The 21,323-nt window shown below is 45.4% G+C and overlaps 1 protein-coding gene across 3 annotated transcripts in view; it reads left to right on the top strand.

The window, feature by feature from the left end:
- Positions 1–21,086, top strand: part of DUSP11 (dual specificity phosphatase 11) — a 33,874-nt gene extending 12,788 nt beyond the window's left edge. Inside the window, exons 6-12 of one of the 3 annotated variants that reach the window (XM_056571508.1) lie at positions 6,747–6,793; positions 9,568–9,643; positions 12,417–12,485; positions 15,117–15,224; positions 16,027–16,161; positions 16,585–16,686; positions 19,867–21,086. In XM_056571508.1, coding sequence (XP_056427483.1) covers positions 6,747–6,793; positions 9,568–9,643; positions 12,417–12,485; positions 15,117–15,224; positions 16,027–16,161; positions 16,585–16,686; positions 19,867–20,086 — 757 coding nt within the window. In that variant the 3' untranslated portion in view covers positions 20,087–21,086. Of the gene's footprint in view, positions 1–6,746; positions 6,794–9,567; positions 9,644–12,413; positions 12,486–15,116; positions 15,225–16,026; positions 16,162–16,584; positions 16,687–19,866 lie in introns of all 3 variants that reach the window. The other 2 variants (XM_056571507.1, XM_056571509.1) reach the window with 2 other exon arrangements.
- Positions 21,087–21,323: the final 237 nt, after the last annotated feature.

The raw sequence follows: 21,323 nt of genomic DNA, 5'->3' as shown, positions 1-21,323 counted from the left end.
TTATATCTACAACATATCTCAATATAAATTGTCCCCAGCAGAAACCAGCCTCCTTACAAGAGGCCTTTCCTTTTGCCCAAAGTCCAATACCGACAATTCTCAACTTTACCTGGATTTCCAGAAGTTCATTAGAAAACTGACGCTTCAAAGGTATTTTTAGATTCAAAAACAAAAGAATCCATAAGTCCCCGTGGCCTTGGGTGTGAACATTTTTCCTGAGGACGAACTCGTGTCTACTATGGATGAAAATGCTACTAAACACCAGCAGTTACGACCATCATCAAAGTTCTATTTCATCCAATCCTGAGGTTCCAACATTGAAGTCTTCCAACAATTGGTAGCTGAAGATTTTAAAGGAAAACTGTCAGCTTTCTCCCCCTGCACTAACCAGCGGTACTGGCTGGTAGTGTGGGGGACACTGATCAGTTTGGTCCTTACCGTGCCCGGAACCGCCACGCCATTCCACCGTAATCTTCTATTTTCGGAATAGGCAAATGAGGTGCTAACTTGCATCGGCTGGGCTAACTGGCACTCTGTCAGTGCCGCTGGCCGCAGCGCCGCCCAGCTCATCAATATTCCTCCCCTCTCCATTACAGAGTGGGGAGAGGCGGAAGGAGGGGAGGAATATTGATGAGCTGGATGGCCAGCGGCACTAACGTCAGAGTGCCAGTTAGCACCTCATTTGCATATTCCGAAAATAGAAGATTACGGCGGAACGATGCTGCGGATCTGGGAACGGTAAGGACCAAACTGATCAGCGTCTCCCGCACTACCAGCCAGTACTGCTGGTTAGTGCGGGGGGAGAAAGCTGACAGTATTCCTTTAATAAGAATGTTCCCAATACCAGTAAAAGTCCTTCTCTGCTTACAACCTCTCCCACAGAGAGACAAGTGCTGAGAAGTCTTCAATCCAACTCAGATATTGTGCTTTGACCAGCTGACAAAGGCGGTGGCCTTGTAATCATGAATTATGATCAATATCATACTGATTCATTACGAATTCTATCAGATTCCACTTACTATGACCATGTAACTGTGGACCCCTTCCAACGAATACAAGCTGATCTACTTGCTTTCACCAAACAAGCAGCAGAAAAGGGGATATTAACTAAAGAAGAATTCATATTTTTAATCGCCACCAGCAATAATAAACCATATTTTACCATCTTCCAAAAATCCACAAATCTGTTGACAACCCGCCTGGATGACCCATTATACAAAACCATTTGGCATATTTTGCAGGAGGACAACTATTTAAAATCTGTCCTCCCGATTCAACCCAAGTTCACTTAAAGAAAAGGTCTTTCTCTTAAAAGCATTCTGGCCTCCAGGTGGCAAATTCCCAAAAATCCACACAATGTGACCTCTTTGGGAATCCATTACCCAAGGGCAGTTTTAAGTGCAAAAAAGCTAGATGCCTGTGCAGCTACCAGATTACCCATGGAGTGACAGAATTCTCATCTATGGGGACTAAAGAGAAATTTGGCATCAAGTTTCATCTTACCTGTCAGACTAATTTTGTCATTTATCTGATCCAATGTCAGAATTGTCCTCTCCAATATATCGGTTGAACCATCCGTAAACTGCATTTGAGACTGAACCAGCACAGATTAAATATCAAAAGGAAGTTTCTGCTTCATGGTGGTCTCGAAACACTGCACTATCCAGCATCCCAATGCCAACAATCACATCTTCATTACCCCTATTGACTTTGTTCCACCCAAGGTCAATAATAGGGTCGAAGAATCAAAACGATTAGAAATGTACTGGATGAATAAATTAAATACAATTTCTCCAAATGGCCTCAATGAAATTAGTGCGGTCATCACTTAGACATATGGGCTAATATTAATAATTCTTCTTCTTTTCTTCAGCTGTCTGCTTGCAGTGCACACACTGCATTTCTCTGGCATATATTTATATTTCTTTGCTATAGTGCACATCTTCAATCATTTCATTGGTTATATTGGGGATACTCATGGATCCATTTGCCTGCACCATAAATATTGCTCATCTCCGGCATATTCTATCTATTTTTAAGAGCAGAAAAGTTAGGCTTTTTTTCACTGTGCGGACAATAGTATCCTCTTCTACAAGAACTACCTTCCTTGCATGGAACCCCTTTTTCCTAGCTTTTTTAGCTCTCCTGTAGAGGCTTTAGACCAGTGTTTCCCAACCTTTTTCGGGTCGGGGCACACCACGCAAAAAATTTTTTCCTCGGGGCACCGCTACAGAGGTTGACAAGCAAGAAAAAAAAAAGGTCAAAACGATAAAAAACGCAATGCACTATATCTATTTATGTAGTTTAAAGTGCTGCTTTATACAGCAACTCACCAATGACGTCTTCTCTAATTTGCATTGTTGCCTTCTCTTCTCCATCTGGTCTGGGCCATCATCACGATTTCTTCCACACACAATTCTTCACCTTTAAACCTGCAAAACAAATCTATTAGGCGCCAAACTTTTTTTTCTTTTTTTTACATGGGTGACAGAGGGGTGTAGAATAGTGGACATGGGTGACAGAGGGGTGGACATGGGTGACAGAGGGGTTTAGAGGGGTGTAGAGGAGCGTACATGGGTGACGGAGGGGGGTAGAGGAGCGTTCAGAGGGGTGTAGAGGAGCGTACATGGGTGACGGGTATAGAGGAGCGTACATGGGTGACAGGGGTATAGAGGAGCGTACATGGGTGACGGGTGTAGAGGAGCGTACATGGGTGACAGATGGGTGTAGAGGAGTGTACATGGGTGACAGATGGATGTACATGGGTGACAGGGGTGTAGAGGAGTGTACATGGGTGACAGATGGGTGTACATGGGTGACAGAGGGGTATAGAGGACTGTACATGAGTGACAGAGGGGTATAGAGGAGTGTACATGGGTGAAAGGGGTGTAGAGGAATGTACAAAGGGGTGTATATGAGCGTACATGGGTGACGGGTGTAGAGGAGTGGACAGATGGGTGTAGAGGAGTGTACATGAGTGATAGAGGGGTGTAGAGGAGTGTACATGAGTGACAGATGGGTGTACATGGGTGACAGAGGGGTGTAGAGGAGTGTACATGGGTGACAGAGGGGTGTAAAGGAGTGTACATGGGTGACAGAGGGGTGTAGAGGAGTGTACATGGGTGACAGGGGTATAGAGGAGTGTACATGGGTGACAGAGGGTGTAGAGGAGCATACATGGGTGAAAGGGGTGTAGAGGAATATACAAAGGGGTGTATAGGAGCGTACATGGGTGACAGGGGTGTAGAGGAGTGGACAGATGGGTGTAGAGGAGTGTACATGAGTGACAGAGGGGTGTAGAGGAGTGTACATGAGTGACAGAGGGGTATAGAGGAGTGTACATGGGTGACAGAGGGGTGTAGAGTAGTGTACATGTGTGACAAATGGGTGTAGAGGAGTGTACATGGGTGACAGAGGGGTATAGAGGAGTGTACATGAGTGACAGAGGGGTATAGAGGAGTGTACATGGGTGACAGAGGGGTGTAGAGGAGTGTACATGGGTGAAAAAGGGGGTGTAGTTGAGTGTACATGGATGACAGAGGGGTATAGAGGAGTGTACATGGGTGACAGAGGGGTGCAGAAGAGTGTACATGGGCGACAGGTATGTAGAGGAGCATACATGGGTGAAAGGGGTGTAGAGGAGTGTACAGAGTGGTGTTGAGGAGTGTACAAAGGGGTGTAGAGGAGTGTACATGGGTAACAGAGGGGTGTAGAGTAGTGTAAATGGGTGTAGAGGAGTGTACATGGGTGACAAATGGGTGTAGAGGAGTGTACATGGGTGACGGGTATAGAGGAGTGTACATGGGTGACGGGTATAGAGGAGTGTACATGGATGACAGAGGGGTATAGAGGAGTGTACATGGGTGAAAAAGGGGTATAGAGGAGTGTACATGGGTGACAGAGGGGTATAGAGGAGTGTACATGGGTGACAGAGGGGTGCAGAAGAGTGTACATAGGTGACAGGGATGTAGAGGAGCATACATGGGTGAAAGGGGTGTAGAGGAGCGTACATGGGTGACAGGGGTGTAGAGGAGTGTACAAAGGGGTGTAGAGGAGTGTACATGGGTGACAGGGGTGTAGAGGAGTGGACAGATGGTTGTAGAGGAGTGTACATGGGTGACAGATGGGTGTACATGGGTGACAGAGGGGTGTAGAGGAGTGTACATGGGTGACAAAGGGGTGTAGTTGAGTGTACATGGATGACAGAGGGGTATAGAGGAGTGTACATGGGTGACAGAGGGGTGTTGAGAAGTGTACATGGGTGACAGAGGGGTATAGAGGAGTGTACATGGGTGACAGATGGGTGTACATGAGTGACAGGGGTGTAGAGGAGTGTACAGAGGGGTGTAGGGAGGTGTACAAGGGTGATAGATGGGTGTAGAAGAGTGAACATGGGTGACGGGGGCATAGGGGTGACAGGAGGGTGGACGGGGTCAGAGGGGTGGACAAGGGGGTAAAAGAGGGACAGGAGTGACAGAGGGGTGGACTGGGGTAACAAAGGGACAGATGGGTGAACAGGAGGGTGGACATGGGTGACAGAGTAGACAACGGGGGTAGACAGGGGGTTAAACATGACAAGTGGACAACGCAGACGTGGATGACAGGAGTGTGGACATGGGTGAGAGGGGGGGTGGACATGGGTGACTGGGATGATAGTTGGGGGGACATGTGTTAGTGCGGGTGGACATGAGTGATGGGGGGTGGACATGGGTGACAGGAAGGTGAACATGGGTGACATGGGTGACAGGGAAGGGTGGACATGGGTGACAGGGAAGGGTGGACATGGGTGACAGGGAAGGGTGGACATGGGTGACAAGGATGTGGTCAGAGGGGTGGACAATGGAGGGTGAACATGGGTGACAGGGATGGGCAGGGGTGACAGAGGGTTGGATGGGGGTGGACATGGATGACAGGAGAGTGGACATGGGAGACAGGGGGTCAGAGGGGTGGACAAGGGTGACAAAGGGACAGATGGGTGAACAGGAGGGTGGACATGGGTGACAGGGTAGACTACGGGGGTAGACGGGGGCGGGGGGTAAACATGAGTGACAGGGTTGGACAGGGGAGTGGACAAGGCAGACATGGATGACAGGAGGGTGGACATGGGTGAGAGGGGAGGTGGACATGGGTGACGGGGATGACAGGTGGGGGGACATGTGTGAGAGGGGGTGGACATGAGTGATGGGGGGGGTGGACATGAGTGACGGGGGGGGTGGACATGAGTGACGGGGGGGTGGACATGAGTGACGGGGGGGTGGACATGGGGGTAAAAGAGGGACAGGAGTGACAGAGGGGTGGACTGGGGTGACAAAGGGACAGATGGGTGAACAGGAGGGTGGACATGGGTGACAGGGTAGACTACGGGGGTAAACATGAGTGACAGGGGGGGTGGACAAGGCAGACATGGATGACAGGAGGGTGGACATGGGTGAGAGGGGAGGTGGACATGGGTGACTAGGATGATAGGTGGGGTGGACATGTGTGAGAGAGGGTGGACATGGGTGACAGGGAGGGTGGACATGGGTGACAGGGAGGGTGGACATGGGTGACAGGGTAGACTGGGGAGTGGACAAGGCAGACATGGATGACAGAAGGGTGGAAATGGGTGACAGGGATGATAGGTGGGGGGACATGTGTGAGAGGGGGTGGACATGAGTGACGGGGAGGGTGGACATGGGTGACGGGGAGGGTGGACATGGGTGACGGGGAGGGTGGACATGGGTGACGGGGAGGGTGGACATGGGTGACGGGGAGGGTGGACATGGGTGACGGGGAGGGTGGACATGGGTGACGGGGGAGGGTGGACATGGGTGACGGGGGAGGGTGGACATGGGTGACGGGGGAGGGTGGACATGGGTGACGGGGGAGGGTGGACATGGGTGACAGGGGGAGGGTGGACATGGGTGACAGGGGGAGGGTGGACATGGGTGACAGGGTGGGATTACATGGGTGACGGGGGGGGAGGGTGATAGAGATGGACAGGGAGGTGGACAAGGCGGACATGGCTGACGGGGGGGGGGGTGACAGGGGGAGGCAGACATGGCTGACAGGGGGGGGGGGACAGAGGGTGGACCTGGGTGACGGTGGGGGGTTTAGACAGGGTTGAGAAGGTGAACTGAGGGGTGGAAAGGGTACGGTACCTTAAGCAAGCCGGCCCGCGCAGCTTGCAGTTCCACAGCAGGCACGGGAGTCCGGCGCAGGTGCAGCTCGTTCCACCCCAGGCAGGGACCCATTTTCGGCTCCCTGCGCCGTAAGGGAGAGGGAGACGGAGGGTGAAGGAGGGGGACGCGGGGGAAACAGGGAACAGAGGAGGAATGAGGGGGAACACGGGCGACGCGGGAGACGGAGGGGAACACAGGAGACGGGAGGAGATGCAGGGGGGCGCTGTGCGCGCAGTGCGCACGCAGACTTCCCTTCCCCCCTGCGCCGTCAGGCCGGGGCGGGACATTTAAAAAAAAATTATAATAAAAAAAAATAAAAAATCACGGCAAAATCCCGCGGCACCACGGGCAGTGCTGAACGGCACACACGTGTGCCGCGGCACCGCGGTTGGGAATCACTGCTTTAGACAGGCTACCTTCTCTGCTCTAGCAGAGGTCTTAGCACCTGGGACCCACTGATCAAAACTTCCATTATCTCCATATAACAAGTTTTCTCTGCATGCACAGTTCATTCTTATAGCCGTTTGACATGAAGCATTATCTCTCTTTACTCTCCGCTTCATGCTGTCTTTTTTTTTTTTCTAGGTATTTGATTGATATGCTGAACATGGAGCCATCTGAAGCCATAGAAAGTGAGTATATTAGAATGTGTGCACGATTATACTCTATACAGAGACATCCAGTATACAAGTCTATACTGCAAATGCCCTAATGCCCCTGACCTCCTTGTGGATCCATCACTCTTTGCAACCAGAAATGTATGGTTTACTACCAGATGAAGGGGACAGATGTACACTATAATCACATGCAGGTTTTTTTTGGAGCTAAAGCAAAGTTTGGATCAAAAAGGAAGGATAATTTTATCTTGTCCTGTATTTGGCTTAAAAAAAAAAGCAACATAACATTTATTTCTAACAATAAGTCATATACTACAATAACATACATGTCATGTAGTATAAGGGTAAAGCAAGGAATCCTATTCATTTTCACAGTTTAGAGCAGTGGTCTTCAACCTGCGGACCTCCAGATGTTGCAAAACTACAACTCCCAGCATGCCCGGACAGCCAACGGCTGTCCGGGCATGCTGGGAGTTGTAGTTTTGCAACATCTGGAGGTCTGCAGGGTGAAGACCACTAGTGTAGAGGGATGAAGAGGTGAGTAGGGTTGGCGCCGGACGGATAGCAGAGTGGTCAGATCCAATCAATACAAAAAATAAGGGAAAGAAATGGGGAGGAACACTAACCCTTTTAGAGGGGAAAGATCGAGACCTGTCCTCTTTATAAATTCATTTAGAACATTGATTTCAAACACTATAAGAAAAACTAGAAATATGTAGCTCCTCTAAGGCATCTTCCCTTTCTTCACAGTTAACCATTGCAGTTGCTTTGATCATGTGCTCATACAAGAGATTGTGTGATGGCCATTTCTTAGATTAACCCCTTAAGGACTAAGTTTTTTCCGTTTATGCACTTTTGTTTTTTCCTCCTCCCCTTCTAAAAATCATAACTCTTTCAATTTTGCATCTACAGACTCATATGAGGGCTTATTGTTTATGCCACCAATTGTACCTTGTAATGACATCAATCATTTTACTACCAAATTTACGGCAAACCCAGAAAAAATATGGGTCAAAATTGGGGGGAGAAAAGCCATTTTGTAACTTTTGGGTGCTTCCAATTCTATGCGGTGCACTTTTTCGGTAAAAATGACACCATATATTCATTCTGTAGGTCCATACAATTACAATGATACCCAAATTAGTATGTTTAAAATTGTCCTCTTCTGACCCCTATAACTTTTGATCGCTTTTTATTCTTTTTTTTAATGCTATAAAAAGTGACCCAAAATACGCTATTTTGGACTTTGGAATTTTACTGTGCAGTTTAATTAATGATATATTTTTATAGTTCGGACATTTTACGCACGATACCATGTATGTTTTTATTTAATTTTATTTACATAATTTTTTATAAATTTTTTTAATGGGAAAAGGTAGGTGATTAAAACTTTTTTTAGGGAAAGGGTTAAATAACATTTATTAACAATTTTTTTACACTTTTTTTTTTGGCAATGTTATAGCTCCCATATGGGACTATAACAGGCATTACACTGATTGAATACACTGATCAATGCTATTCCATAGCATTGCATTGATCAGTGTTATCAGCGGTTGATCTCAGGCTTGGAGCAATCAAACGGCGATCGGACAGCGTGGAGCACGGTAAGGCACCTCCCAGCTGTTTGGGATGCCGCGATTTCACTGCTGCGGTCTCGAACCGCTCCGCTGAGCCCATTTTAGATGCTGCAAACAACTTTGATTGCGGCCTTTAAAGGGGTATTCCGCCCCTAGACATCTTATCCCCTATCCAAAGGATAGGGGATAAGATGTCAGATCGCCGGGGTCCCACTGCTGGGGACCCCGGGGATCGCTGCTGCAGCACCCCGCTATCAATACTGCGCAGAGCGAGATCGCTCTGCACGTAATGACAGGCAATACAGGGGCCGGAGCATCGTTACGTCACGGCTCCACCCCTCGTGACGTCACGGCCCGCCCCCCTCAATACAAGTCTATGGGAAGGGGGCGTGGCGGTCTCCACGCCCCATAGACTTTCATTAAGGGGACGGGCCGTGATGTCATGAGGAGCGGAGCCGTGACGTAACGATGCTCCGGCCCCTGTATTGCCCGTCATTACGTGCAGAGCGATCTCGCTCTGCGCAGTAATGATAGCGGGTGCTGCAGCAGCGATCCCAGGGATCCCCAGCAGTGGGACCGCGGCAATCTGACATCTTATCCCCTATCCTTTGTATAGGGGGATAAGATGTCTAGGGGCGGAATACCCCTTTTAAAGGGTTAATACCGGATATCAGCACTATCAGCGATGTTCGGTATTTGCCACTGATAGCAACCTGGACCCCGCAGATACGAAGCGAGCTCCTGAGCGCGTGTCACATACTGGGAGACGGCCACGAGCTTAAATATACGCTTGTGGTCGTTAAGGGGTTAAATGATTGCTGCTAGTGGTACTGCTTTAACAGTCTACATAAATGTTACTCTATTGTTTAAAAAAAAAGAAGAAAAAAAAACACTATTTACCATGTTTAGCCATGAAGTGGTCATAAATCGAGTGAGGATGACTGTCTAGCTCAGTGGTCTCCAACCTGCGGGCCTCCAGATGTTGCAAAACTACAACTCCCAGCATGCCCGGACAGCCAACGGCTGTCCGGGCATGCTGGGAGTTGTAGTTTTGCAACATCTGGAGGTCTGCAGGTTGGAGACCACTGGTCTAGCTTCTATCTCCAATGCATTAGCATCAGTTGATCTTGGGGTCCAACCCTCCCTGAAGTTGCTAACTTCATGCTTTTTGCTATGTTTTGTGTGAAGAATGTCATACTTCATCTTTTGCAGAATTCAACAAAAGTCGTGGACATAGCATAGAAAGAAGCAACTATCTACATGACCTTTTACATGGCAGATCTAGAAGGTAAGTAACTGCATTAAAGGGGGTGTCTGTTTTAGAAGTGTCATTTTCATCCTCCCTTTAGAGACTTCTCAGTTAAGAAAGGAGAAGCCTAGTCGCTTGACCAGAATGCAGAATGATTACAATGAGGACCTGTCCTGTCCTTTTTATATAGACAACCTATTGTTTTAAAAGGGTACTGTGTAACACTTAAAGGGGTTTTCTGGCCAGAATATATTGATGGCATGTATACACATGACACCCCTGCAGAAGAGATAATCGGCACCGCCAGGGTCCCAGAAATACATATAAGAAAACAATATATGGGAACTAAAAGCATTGGCACTGTACATCGCTTGTAGTGGTGGTGCCAGGTAATTGCAGCTCCCATTGGAATGCATAGGAATTACACTGCAGTAACTAGGCGCCACCACTAAAAACAGTGTACGGAGATAGTAGGGTACTGGCTATAGGATTGAGATACTTATACTTTCTCCTTTTTGTCCCACACACTGTCACTTATGACAGCTGATTTGTGACCACAGTATCCTGGTAGAGAACTCCAAAAATATACAGTGGTCCCTCAAGTTACAATATTAATTGGTTCCGGGACAACCATTGTAAGTTGAGACCATTGTATGTTGAGACCATAAATCTATAGAAACCTGGTAATTGGTTCTAAAGGCACAAAAATGTCATCCAAAAATAGGAAAAAAGTGTGAATTAAAGAAAAATAAGATAACTAATATAGATAAAGCAAATCCTTACATATAAAAGTAAGAAAGATCTGCTGGGAGCTGTAATCACTGTCTATGTCAGTGTTTCCCAAGCAGGGAGCCTCCAGCTGTTGCAAAACTACAACTCCCAGCATGCCTGGACAGCCAAAGGCTGTCCGGGCATGCTGGGAGTTGTAGTTTTGCAACAGCTGGGGGCACCCTGCTTGGGAAGCACTGGTTTATGTAGAGGACAGGAGCTTCTTCGGGGTCCTGTACAGTACACACAGTGTCCTAAAAAAGTAACATGGAGCCGCCCTCACCTGGTGTCCAAAAGAGCAGCTAACCCTGGTACAGGTAAAGAGTACAGAACATGTAATACCTCCCTGTACTGTAGGGGACACTACCAGACACCAGTCAGTGCATACGCTTCAGTAATACAGGTGTTTTACCAGTGAAATGCCCATTCTGATTGGTCAGTTCTTCCAGTCATTGACATGTATCACAGATCTGGACTGTCTGTACATTGTATGTTGAGTCTGGTTTCAACTTACAATGGTCCGGAAAAGACCATTGTATGTTGAAACTATTGTATGTTGAGGCCATTGTATGTTGAGGGATCACTGTACTGATGGGGTGATAGTTTGGCCTAATGAATATATGATGTATGCCATTCAAGTTTTATTAATAAAAAGTTTTCAATTACAAACAAAAATAAACGAAAAATAAAGACTTATCAAAACAAAGCCCACAAGTCACCCCTCTTTTTGATCGTCCATTCAAACCAATCTCTTACTAGGTATGGATTTCTGAGCTATTAGTTAGATGTCATATATTTACACCCTAACTTAAATATATAGTCAATAAATGCTGTGTGGGGGAATCTGGTATAGATGATGTGTGATAGATGTAAATGTAAAATTGCAGCTTTTTTTGGCACATAATATTAAAAAAAAAAAAAAAAAAAAAATTCATTAAAAGTTTCATATATGAAAATGTGGTATCAATAAAAAGTACAGATCACGGCGCAAAAAATGAGCCCTCATACACGAAAAAATGAAAAAGTTATAGATCGTCAAAATAGAGGGATTTTAAACACACTAATTAAAAAAAAAAAAGTCACTGTTACCATAAATTGTACAGCGTGAAAGCGAAACTTTCCAAAATTGCGGTTTTCTTTTCAATTTCCCCACACAAATAGTATTAATTTTGCCATACATTTAATGCTAAAATGAGTGATGTCAATACAAAGAACTGGTTGCTCAAAAAACAAGCCCTCATACTCGTCTGTAGATAGAAATATAAGAGTTATGATTTTTAGAAGGTGAGGAGAAAAAAACGAAAATTAAAAAATATTGGCTGTGTCCTTAAAGGGGTACTCCGGTGGAAAACATTTTTTTCACAACGTGGTGCCAGAAAGTTATACAGATTTGTAAATGACTTCTATTAAAAAATCTTTACCCTTCCGGTACATATTAGCTGAGAGGAAATTCTTTTCTTTTTGAATTTCTTTTTTGTCTGGTCCACAGCGCTCTCTGCTGACACCTGATGCCCGTATCAGGAACTGTCCAGAGCAAGAGAAAATCCCCATAGCAAACCTATACTGCTCTGGACAGTTCCTGACACGGACAGAGGTGTCAGTAGAGAGCACTGTGGACAAGAAATTCAAAAAGAAAAGAATTTCCTCTGTATCATACAGCTGCTAATAAGTTAAGATTCTTAAATAGAAGTAATTTACAAATCTGTTTAACTTTCTGGCACCAATTCATTAAAAAAAAAAAAAGTTTTCCACTGGAATACCCCTTTTAAGGGGTTAAAGGTGTTATTTTTAGGCGTGTTTTTTTAGTGAAGGATTTGTTGTCAGCAACCCTAGATTGATATAGACATGGCGAAAATGTGATATACAAAACTTTAATTACATTCACTACCTAAGTAAATCAAGGGAAAATGCTTTTGGGCGTTAAACAGTAATTTCAGGGTGTAGTAGACTTTATGGCAACATAATGGCTTGTCATGTGACATTACCGCCATTGTTTACTTCCATTAACAATCCTTTTTGTATCATTTTCTTATTTCTAAAGCAGTGATGGTTTAGATAAACCTCAAGCCAGTAATCACCAATACTTCCCAGAGGACCAACCCCGGAGTCACAGGTATCATTCATATGTGCGTGAACCTTTTAGGCGGAGTTCAGAGTGAGGAATTTCCAAGTGTGCTGCCCCATTGCTGTCAGAGGGATTCCGCTGCACAGTGCACACTAGTTTCAGCGGCGGGGCTTCCACTGTTGAAATGATTTTGCTCATTCTTTTGGCGGAATACATTGCGTTCTGTGGAGACTGACAATGTCCATGCAATCCTACCGCAGACTGATTCGGTAGGCGTCAGATGACCTTGAGATCTCTGGCCGGAATAATTTTGTTTGGGGATTCCTCATTCTGAACCCAGTTTTACTGCAGAACCACAACTCAGCATATTAGTACAAGCTCAGAAGGGCAGAGAATAAGTCCAACTAGAACATCACAGATCTCTGAGCTTGTACAGGACTACATATACAGTTACCAGAGGAATATACAGCACCAGTGTCACCGGTCACAGCCATCCTGTAATGTCCCCAGAGCAAGGGAATGAAACTAATGGGAACAGTGCACGTACATGTCCACCAGCACTCTTCATCTACTAGAAGAGTATTTCTCAACCAGTAACTTATAGGCTACCCTTGGGTAACCCAATAAAACCCTAGTTTTCCCATACACCCTAATATCAAAGGGGTTCTCGGCTGCCCTGCCGTCCGGAGCTCCGCTCGCAGCGTCCGGAAGTTTATTACTCCGAACGCTGTGTGCGGGCTTCAGTGTTCGAGGCCACCCCCTCGTGACGTCACGCCCGCCCCCTCAACGAAAGTCTACGGGAAGGGACCGCTGTCACGCCCCCTTCCCATAGACTTCCGTTGAGGGGGCTGGCGTGACGTCACGAGGGGGTGGCCTCGAAAACGGAAACCCGCACACAGCGTTCGGAGTAATAAACTTCCGGGCGCTGCGAGCGGAGCTCCGGAAGGCAGGCATCGGAGAACCCTGTTAAAAGGGCAATCTTTATTGTTTAATTTTTGCACATGAAACTACCGTATTTTTCGTCCTACAGGACGCACCGGCGTATAAGACGCACCCAATTTTTAGGGGCAAAATCTAAAAAAATAAAGATTTTGAACCCAATAGTGGTCTTCAACCTGCGGACCTCCAGATGTTGCAAAACTACAACTCCCAGCATGCCCGGACAGCCGTTGGCTGTCCGGGCATGCTGGGAGTTGTGGTTTTGCAACATCTGGAGGTCCGCAGATTGAAGACCACTGGTATAGGAGGTAATACTCGCGTGTCCCCGCCGCTCCGGACCCGTCACCGCTGCCCTGGATGTCGCTCCATCGCTGTCGCCATGTCCTTGTTGCTCCGGAACGTCTCTGCTGCCAGCCGGGTATCCTCGCTCTCCGTTGCCGCCATCACGTCATTACGCACACCGACGCACGTAAGCGAGGAAGGAGGGCGCCGGCCATACAGGGGATCCCTGAACGGAGAAGACACCAAGGAGGCGGGTAAGGTCCCCCCCGGTGTCCTGTAAGCACTAACCTGGCTATTCAGTCGGGCTGTTCGGGACCGGCTCGGTGATATCGCAGCGGTCCGGAACAGCCGGGTTAGTGTCACTTTCCCTTCAGACGCGGCGGTCAGCTTTGATCGCCGCGTCTGAAGGGTTAATACAGGGCATCACCGCGATCGGTGATGTCCTGTATTAGCCGCGGGTCCCGGCCGTTGATGGCCGCAGGGACCGCCGCGATAGGGGTGTATTTGCCGTATAAAACGCACCGACTTTTTCCCCCCAGTTTTGGGGAAGAAAAAGTGCGTCTTATACGGCGAAAAATACGGTAAGTTTAAAATTATCATCCGCCACATTGTCCTGATTTGAATTCAATAAATTGACCCACCGGTCTGTTTCTATGGACACATGAGACAGTGCAAGGTGCCTGCAGTAACACCTGCACAAGTGAGCATTCAGGACAAGGCGTCTGTATTAAAAATGTATAATGCCCCTGGGAGTGCCCATTTGCCTCTTCACAACGCTGCTTCGGGAGTGAAACATGTTGACGGGGGCATTTTTTAATTTTTAATACAGACGCCTTGTCCTGAATGCTCACTTGTGCAGGTGTTACTGCAGGCACCTTGCACTGTCTCATGTGCCATAGAAACAGACCGGTGGGTCAATTTATTGAATTCAAATCGGGACAATGTGGCGGATGAAAATTTTTAACTTAGTTTCATGTGCGAAAGTTAAACAATAAAGATTGGACTTTTAATATTAGGGTGTATGAGAAAACTAGTTTTTTTTTTTTTTTTGGGGGTTACCCAAGGGTAGCCTATAAGATAGTGGATCAATTATCCACCCTCCATACATCTGTCTCTAATAAGGGATATAGTATTTCTCAACCAGGGTGCATCCAGCTGTTGCAAAACTACAACTCTGAGCATGCCCAGAAAGCCCTTGGCTGTCCGGGCATGCTGGGAGTTGTAGTTTTACAACAGCTGTAGGCTCCCTGGTTGGGAAACACTGTACTAGAAACAGTACATAGCAGATAGTCCTTATAGGCTCGTGCCACCCTAAGAACTCACAGAGGCATTTTCTCTAGTAGATTGTAATTTATGAAATACTTAGCTGCCCAGGGGAAATAATCTTAAGTGATGTTTATGAAAAGACTATTTGTATAGAGCGTTCCATTTACTTATCCTTTTTTTTTTTTTACAAAGCAATGCTCGATTAGATAGACCTCAAGCCAGGAATCAGCAACACTTGCCAAAAAAGACTTCACATTCACAGCCACCTCCATGTCCAGAGGCGCAACCCTGGAGTCACAGGTAATGACAACCTTTAAAGGGGTATTCCAGGAAAAAACTTTATATATAAATATATATATAAAATCTCTATCAACTGGCTCCAGAAAGTTAAACAGATTTGTAAATTACTTCTATTAAAAAATCTTAATCCTTTCAATAATTATCAGCTGCTGAAGTTGAGTAGTTGTTTTTTTCTGTCTGGTAACCATGCTCTCTGCTGACATCTCGGTCTGTCTCGGGAAATGCACAGAGTAGAAGAGGTTTTCTATGGGGATTTGCTTCTAAACTGGACAGTTCCCGAGACAGGTGTCATCAGAGAGCACTTAGACAGAAAAGAACTCAACTTCAGTACCTCATAAGTACTGAAAGGATTAACATTTTTTAATAGAAGTAATTTACAAATCTGTTTAACCTTCTGGAGCCAGTTGATGTGTATATATAAAAAAAAAAAAAAAAAAAAAGTATTTTCCTGGATAACCCCTTTAACAACCATTGAACTTCTCATTCAGGGGTGTTAAAAGAATGTGAACTGCACATCATCCATTTGTTCTTGTTGAATTTAGTAAAAAAAAAAAAAAAAAAAAAAAAATTTTAAATAGTAAAAGTATTTTTAAAATATTTTGGACTCTACAATGAACCATTCACATGAGCCCATTTAGTGCTAATTCATAACCAAAAATATGAGAAGTAAAATATATTAGGTGTGACTAGAACATTCCCGGACAGCTCGAAGCCTGTACAGGTGGTGAGCTGGTACAAGAGGAGTATACAGTATCACTGTCCTGCTCACACATATACTAAAGGATTTTTCCTTCTTGTACAGCCACACTGTTGGCGCTCCAAGATGCGGGCCGAGGTTTCCGGGGCCACCAGTTGCGCAGCCATCTTCTCATCATCGCCCTGGCCAAGTGATGGGACCACGACATGGGTTTCCACATGCTGGTGGGAGAAATCCTAGGTTAGTGCTTGGCCTGGCACACAACTTCTATTGTGGTATTGTTTTACCACTGATCTTATTTACTGGGCACCTCACATGGATTTAGTAGGCCTGAATATAAGGGATCACTTTACTTGCTATTTAGACTAAATCTTAGAAATGACATTTGGAGACTTTTTCACTCATTGTTTTTGTTTATTTTTTTTATGTTATTTACCTTCCTAATGTAGACCTGTTGTTGTGTTTTTTATTTATTTTTATTATTATTATTTTTTTGTTTATTTATTATTTTATATCCACTGTGGCCCATTGTGCCATGTTTTAGCCTCGGTTGCACCACCCGGTCCCTGATTTTCTACCATATTTATTTCACCCTTTATATTTGATATCGCACCAGGGGCCCAATATCTGCTATAACTGGCCTATGTCTGCACTTCTTTGCAGTCGTGATCCCAGGATACCTCGACATGGTCCTCCACCCCCACATATGCCAGGTCCCAGGTACAGTTCACCGCAAGTGGAAGGTTACATGTCGCATCATTTTAGGTAGTTGGATTTTTCTAATCTTATTTGTTGTTTTTTTTATTTAAAAAAAATTGTTAAACTGAACAGAAATTCTAATTAAGGGTCTAATTACATGTACAGTATCCTGAGCATATTTGATGCACAGGATTTTCTGCTGCAGATTGTAGTGTAAACTAAATGACTGAACATCTTCAAATCTGCAGCTTCAAATCCTGTGCATCAAATATGCTCAGAATACTGTGTGAATAGACCCTCAAGGTGTATTCACAATTACAGTATCCTGCGCATATTTGATGCGTATGGTTTATTGCTGCAGGTTTGATGCTCTGTTAAGTTTACATTGCAATCTGCAGCATCCGATCTCCACCTTTAAATATGTGGATACTGTACGTGTGAATACACCTTAAAACTCTATTGGTTATAAAGAATGCCCAACAATATTGAAGGAAATCTGTCATTATGAAAATACTTCTGGATCTATTGACATGATGTAACATTGATTTATATAGTTGTAAGTAGTGATGAGCGAACTTACAGTAAATTCAATTCGTCACAAACTTCTCGGCTCGGCAGTTGATTACTTATCCTGCATAAATGAGTTCAGCTTTCAGGTGCTCCTGTGGGCTGGAAAAGGTGGATACAGTCCTAGGAAAGAGTCTCCTAGGACTGTATCCACCTTTTCCAGCCCACCGGAGCACCTGAAGGCTGAACTAATTTATGCAGGAAAGAAAAGTCAGCAACCGCCGAGCCGAGAAGTTCGTGATTAATAGAATTTACTGTAAGTTCGCTCATCTCTAGTTGTAAGGGGAAAGGTTTTAGTATAGCTTGTAAGTTATTGATTGAAATCCCTGCTCATTTTGGGCTTAGGAGGCCAGTGGGTGGTCCTTATCAATCACTGACTGCTGTGCTTATTTTAAGGGAGTACTCCGCTGTTCAGCGTTTGGAACAATCTGTTCCGAATGCTGGAATTTGTGATGTCATAGCCCCGCCCCCTCATAACATCACGCCCTGCCCCCTCAATGCAAGCCTATGGGAGGGGGCGTTGACAGCCATCACGCCCCTCCCATAGACTTGCATTGAGGGGCGGAGTGTCATGTCATGAGGAGGCGGAGCTATGACATCACAAGCTCCAGCGTTCGGAACAGCTTGTTCCAAATGCTGAGCGGTGGAGTACCCCTTTAAGCATAGCAATCCATGAGCAGTCCTGATCAATTACTGACAGCTTCTCCTTATAAGCTTAGGGGTCCAGTGGGTGGCCAGTGATTGACCATTATCGGCATAGGAGGTCCTTGTTCATGACGAACTACTGTGCTCATTTTAGGCTTATAAGTACTGGAAGGCTTGAGATTGTTTTTTAACTAGACATAATTTACAAATCTATATAACTTTGTGGCACATGTTAATTTAAAAATAAATAGTTTTCTCTGGAATACTCCTTTAATCATGTAATGCATGATAATGCATTTTGTTTTTATGTTAATTTGCTCAATTCAATCTCTTTGCTTGTTGTCAGTGAATGGAAATGTTCTTGTACTCTATAAAGCTTATAAATCAGTATTGCTCATGTCTAAATGACCTGGGTACACTCATAGTTCTGTGTGAGTTTTACATAAGTTGTGGAAAAACTCAACAAAACCCTTTACCTTTCATTTGGGATATTATATAATGTAGATAATTATATCTATATATGTGTATTGAAATATACATTGGTTAAAAAGGTGTATATTTTTGGGTGCAAAAAAAGCTGTTGGCAGGAAAGCAGGGGGGGTTCTGTCTGCTGCAAATTTTGCATAAAAATTTGTGCCAGAATTGAAAAAATCCGACTAACTCTCCATGTTGCTAAGAAAACCCGAAAAGGGGCATGGCTGCTGGGGAAAGGGGGTGTGGTCTCCAAAAAGGGTCGTGTTCCCGACATTTTCACCAAAACCCAACATATTTACTAAATAAAATGTGGTGGATTTGAGCTGAGGAAAACCAGACAGATGAGAGCATGTGTATAAAAAAAGCAAAGTGTAGGGAAACCTTAGTAAATACCGTGGAAAATAAATTGTAGGGAATTAAAACCCACAAAGAAACACACTCCACTCTTAGTAAATAAGGGCCAATATGTTATCTACATTTTAAAGTTTTTGCAAATGACAAGTACACTTTAAAGGGGTACTCCGATGCTGGCACATCTTATCCCCTATCCAAAGGATAGGGGATAAGATGCCTGATCGCGGGAGTCCCGCCGCTGGGGATGCCCGGGATCATGCACGCGGCATGATGTGTAAGCATCGGAGTACCCCTTTAAGCAGACAAGTGGAAGTTAATAGGCGTCATCAGTAGGAGTAAAGAGCTATGGACTGTGTGTAGGTATTGGAGGACTGGAGCCGTATACCTGTGGTGTGTTATCTGATAACTACTTGCATATAGGCAGCTTTTTATATTCATTGATACGGTCTGTGCAGCTTTGTAGTTAAAGCGCAAGATGTTGGTCCGGTGGCAGCAATTTGGCAGCCAGAGACTTGCTCACTTAAAGGGGTACTTCGCCCCTAGACATCTTATCCCCTATCCAAAGGATAGGGGATAAGATGTCAGATTGCCGAGGTCCTGCTGCTGGGGACCCCGGGGATCGCTGCTGCAGCAACCCGCTATCATTACTGCGCAGAGCGAGATCGCGGCGATCTAACATCTTATCCCCTATCCTTTTGGATAGGGGATAAGATGCCAGGGGCGGAGTACCCCTTTAAGCAAGCAGGATACGGATTTGCCAGAAGTCACATGCAAGTCTATAAGACTTTCGGAAAATGTGTATCCTGGTCTCTTTAGCAGCGGGCAAGTCTTGTGCTATGGCGTTACTAAAAAACTTCCAACAGACCAACATCGGAGTTGCACTTTAAACAGAGGGTCACACGTGCCATATTTTGCTGCATATTTTCCTACCCATTAAAGTCAATAGGTAGCAAAATCCGCTACTGATTGACTTCAATGAGTAGGAAAATGCACAGCAAAATACAGCACGTGTGACCCTACCCTAAAACTGCTGTTCGCCTGCAAAACTAGGCAGAAATGAGCGATCGATATAAAAACCATAGTGATTTGTAGTAACATCTGTTTGTCCCTCGACCTTGTAAGTTATGACCTCATTGCATTCAACAAGCTGAACTGGTTATTGTTACTTATCATGAACCATTTCTTTTTACTTATGCACAACATCAGAGGTCCTAATAGACACAGGCACCATCCACAGAGACCCTTCCCTCATCACTGGGATTATGATGCATTAAATGGCGCGCTACCTCAAGACTGTAGACCGCGCTTTTGTCAACAGAGAGACGACCATCCTGGCAATTATGTTCCAGAACCGCACGACAACAAACCTTACCAGAGGTATCCGAAACCTGGCGGCAAAATGAAACCCAAGAATCAGCGGCAGTAACAAGTGGTGCTATTATTTAATTGTGTGATTGTTGACTTTTATATAGTTTTCTTTTTTTTTTTTTTTTTTTAATATCTTTTACAAACTGTGGATTTGCCGAGATGTGTTACCATTGTTTTTGAAGGTCAGACAGAGGAAAGACTTTATTCATTATATATTGCTGCTAACCTATTGGCATTGTACTTTAGGGTAGGGTACTTGAAGGGTGGCCTTGCCCATGTCATCGGACCTCATTATATAGTTACTGTTATAACTTAGATTCTCTGCCGAGGGAACCTTCTATATCAATATATATATATACACACCAGGTAGTTTACATTTCCACAGAGGAATGAATCTTATCTGTACAGCACTTTAATAATGTTGGCTTTTTTGCTGTACCTATGCCTACACTCTAGCCTCTATGTACAAGCATACGTGTGTACAGTACATGACGTGTAAGATATATTTCAGAAGGTAATTGTCTGGAAGGTGCTTTAATGTGATGGTGGGACTGGCTAACCAGTTAATATGTATGGAGGCCATCTTAAATTGGTTTTCTGGTCGTTTAACATTCCTGGCCTGTCCACAGGAAAGGCCATCAATGTCTGATACTCATGCCGATGCTTTAATACATACACATTGAACCGCCGAAAACAGATTGTTCGGCTTATTGTGTAAAGATAGTCCCAGGTTACTACAGCGCAGCTCCACCGCTATACAGTAAATAGCCAGCGCTATGTATGTGTCGTAGCCGTGGCCCACCCAAACAGCTACAGACTAATGGCCTATTCCAGTGTTTCCCATCCAGGGTTCCTCCAGTTTTTGCCAAACTATAATTCTCAGCATGCAGGGGGTTGTAGTTTTGCAACAGCTGGAGGTGCTCTGGGTTGGGAAATCCTGGCCTATCCTGTGAATAGGCCCATCAATGTTAAATACCCAGAAAACCTCCTTTTAAAGGGGTCCTCCGGTGGAAAACAATTTTTTTCAAATCAACTGGTGCCAGAAAGTTGAACCCGCGATCTCGCACGCAGCACCCCACTCATCAGGCCCCGGAGCGAACATCCGTTCCGGGTCCGATGACTGCCGATCACGGGGCCAGAGCGTGATGTCACACGGGGCGGAGCTGTGACGTCACAATACTCCGGCCCCGTGACCGGCAGTCATCGGACCCGGAACGGATGTTCGCTCCGGGGCCTGATGAGCGGGGTGCTGCGTGCGAGATCGTGGGGGTCCCCAGCGGCGGGACCCCGCGCGA

The sequence above is a fragment of the Hyla sarda genome, chromosome 4 (assembly GCF_029499605.1).
Source record: "Hyla sarda isolate aHylSar1 chromosome 4, aHylSar1.hap1, whole genome shotgun sequence".
NCBI lineage: Eukaryota > Metazoa > Chordata > Amphibia > Anura > Hylidae > Hyla > Hyla sarda.
The sequence above is the reverse complement of the archived record's forward strand: the minus strand, read 5'-3'. Positions and strand labels throughout refer to the sequence as shown.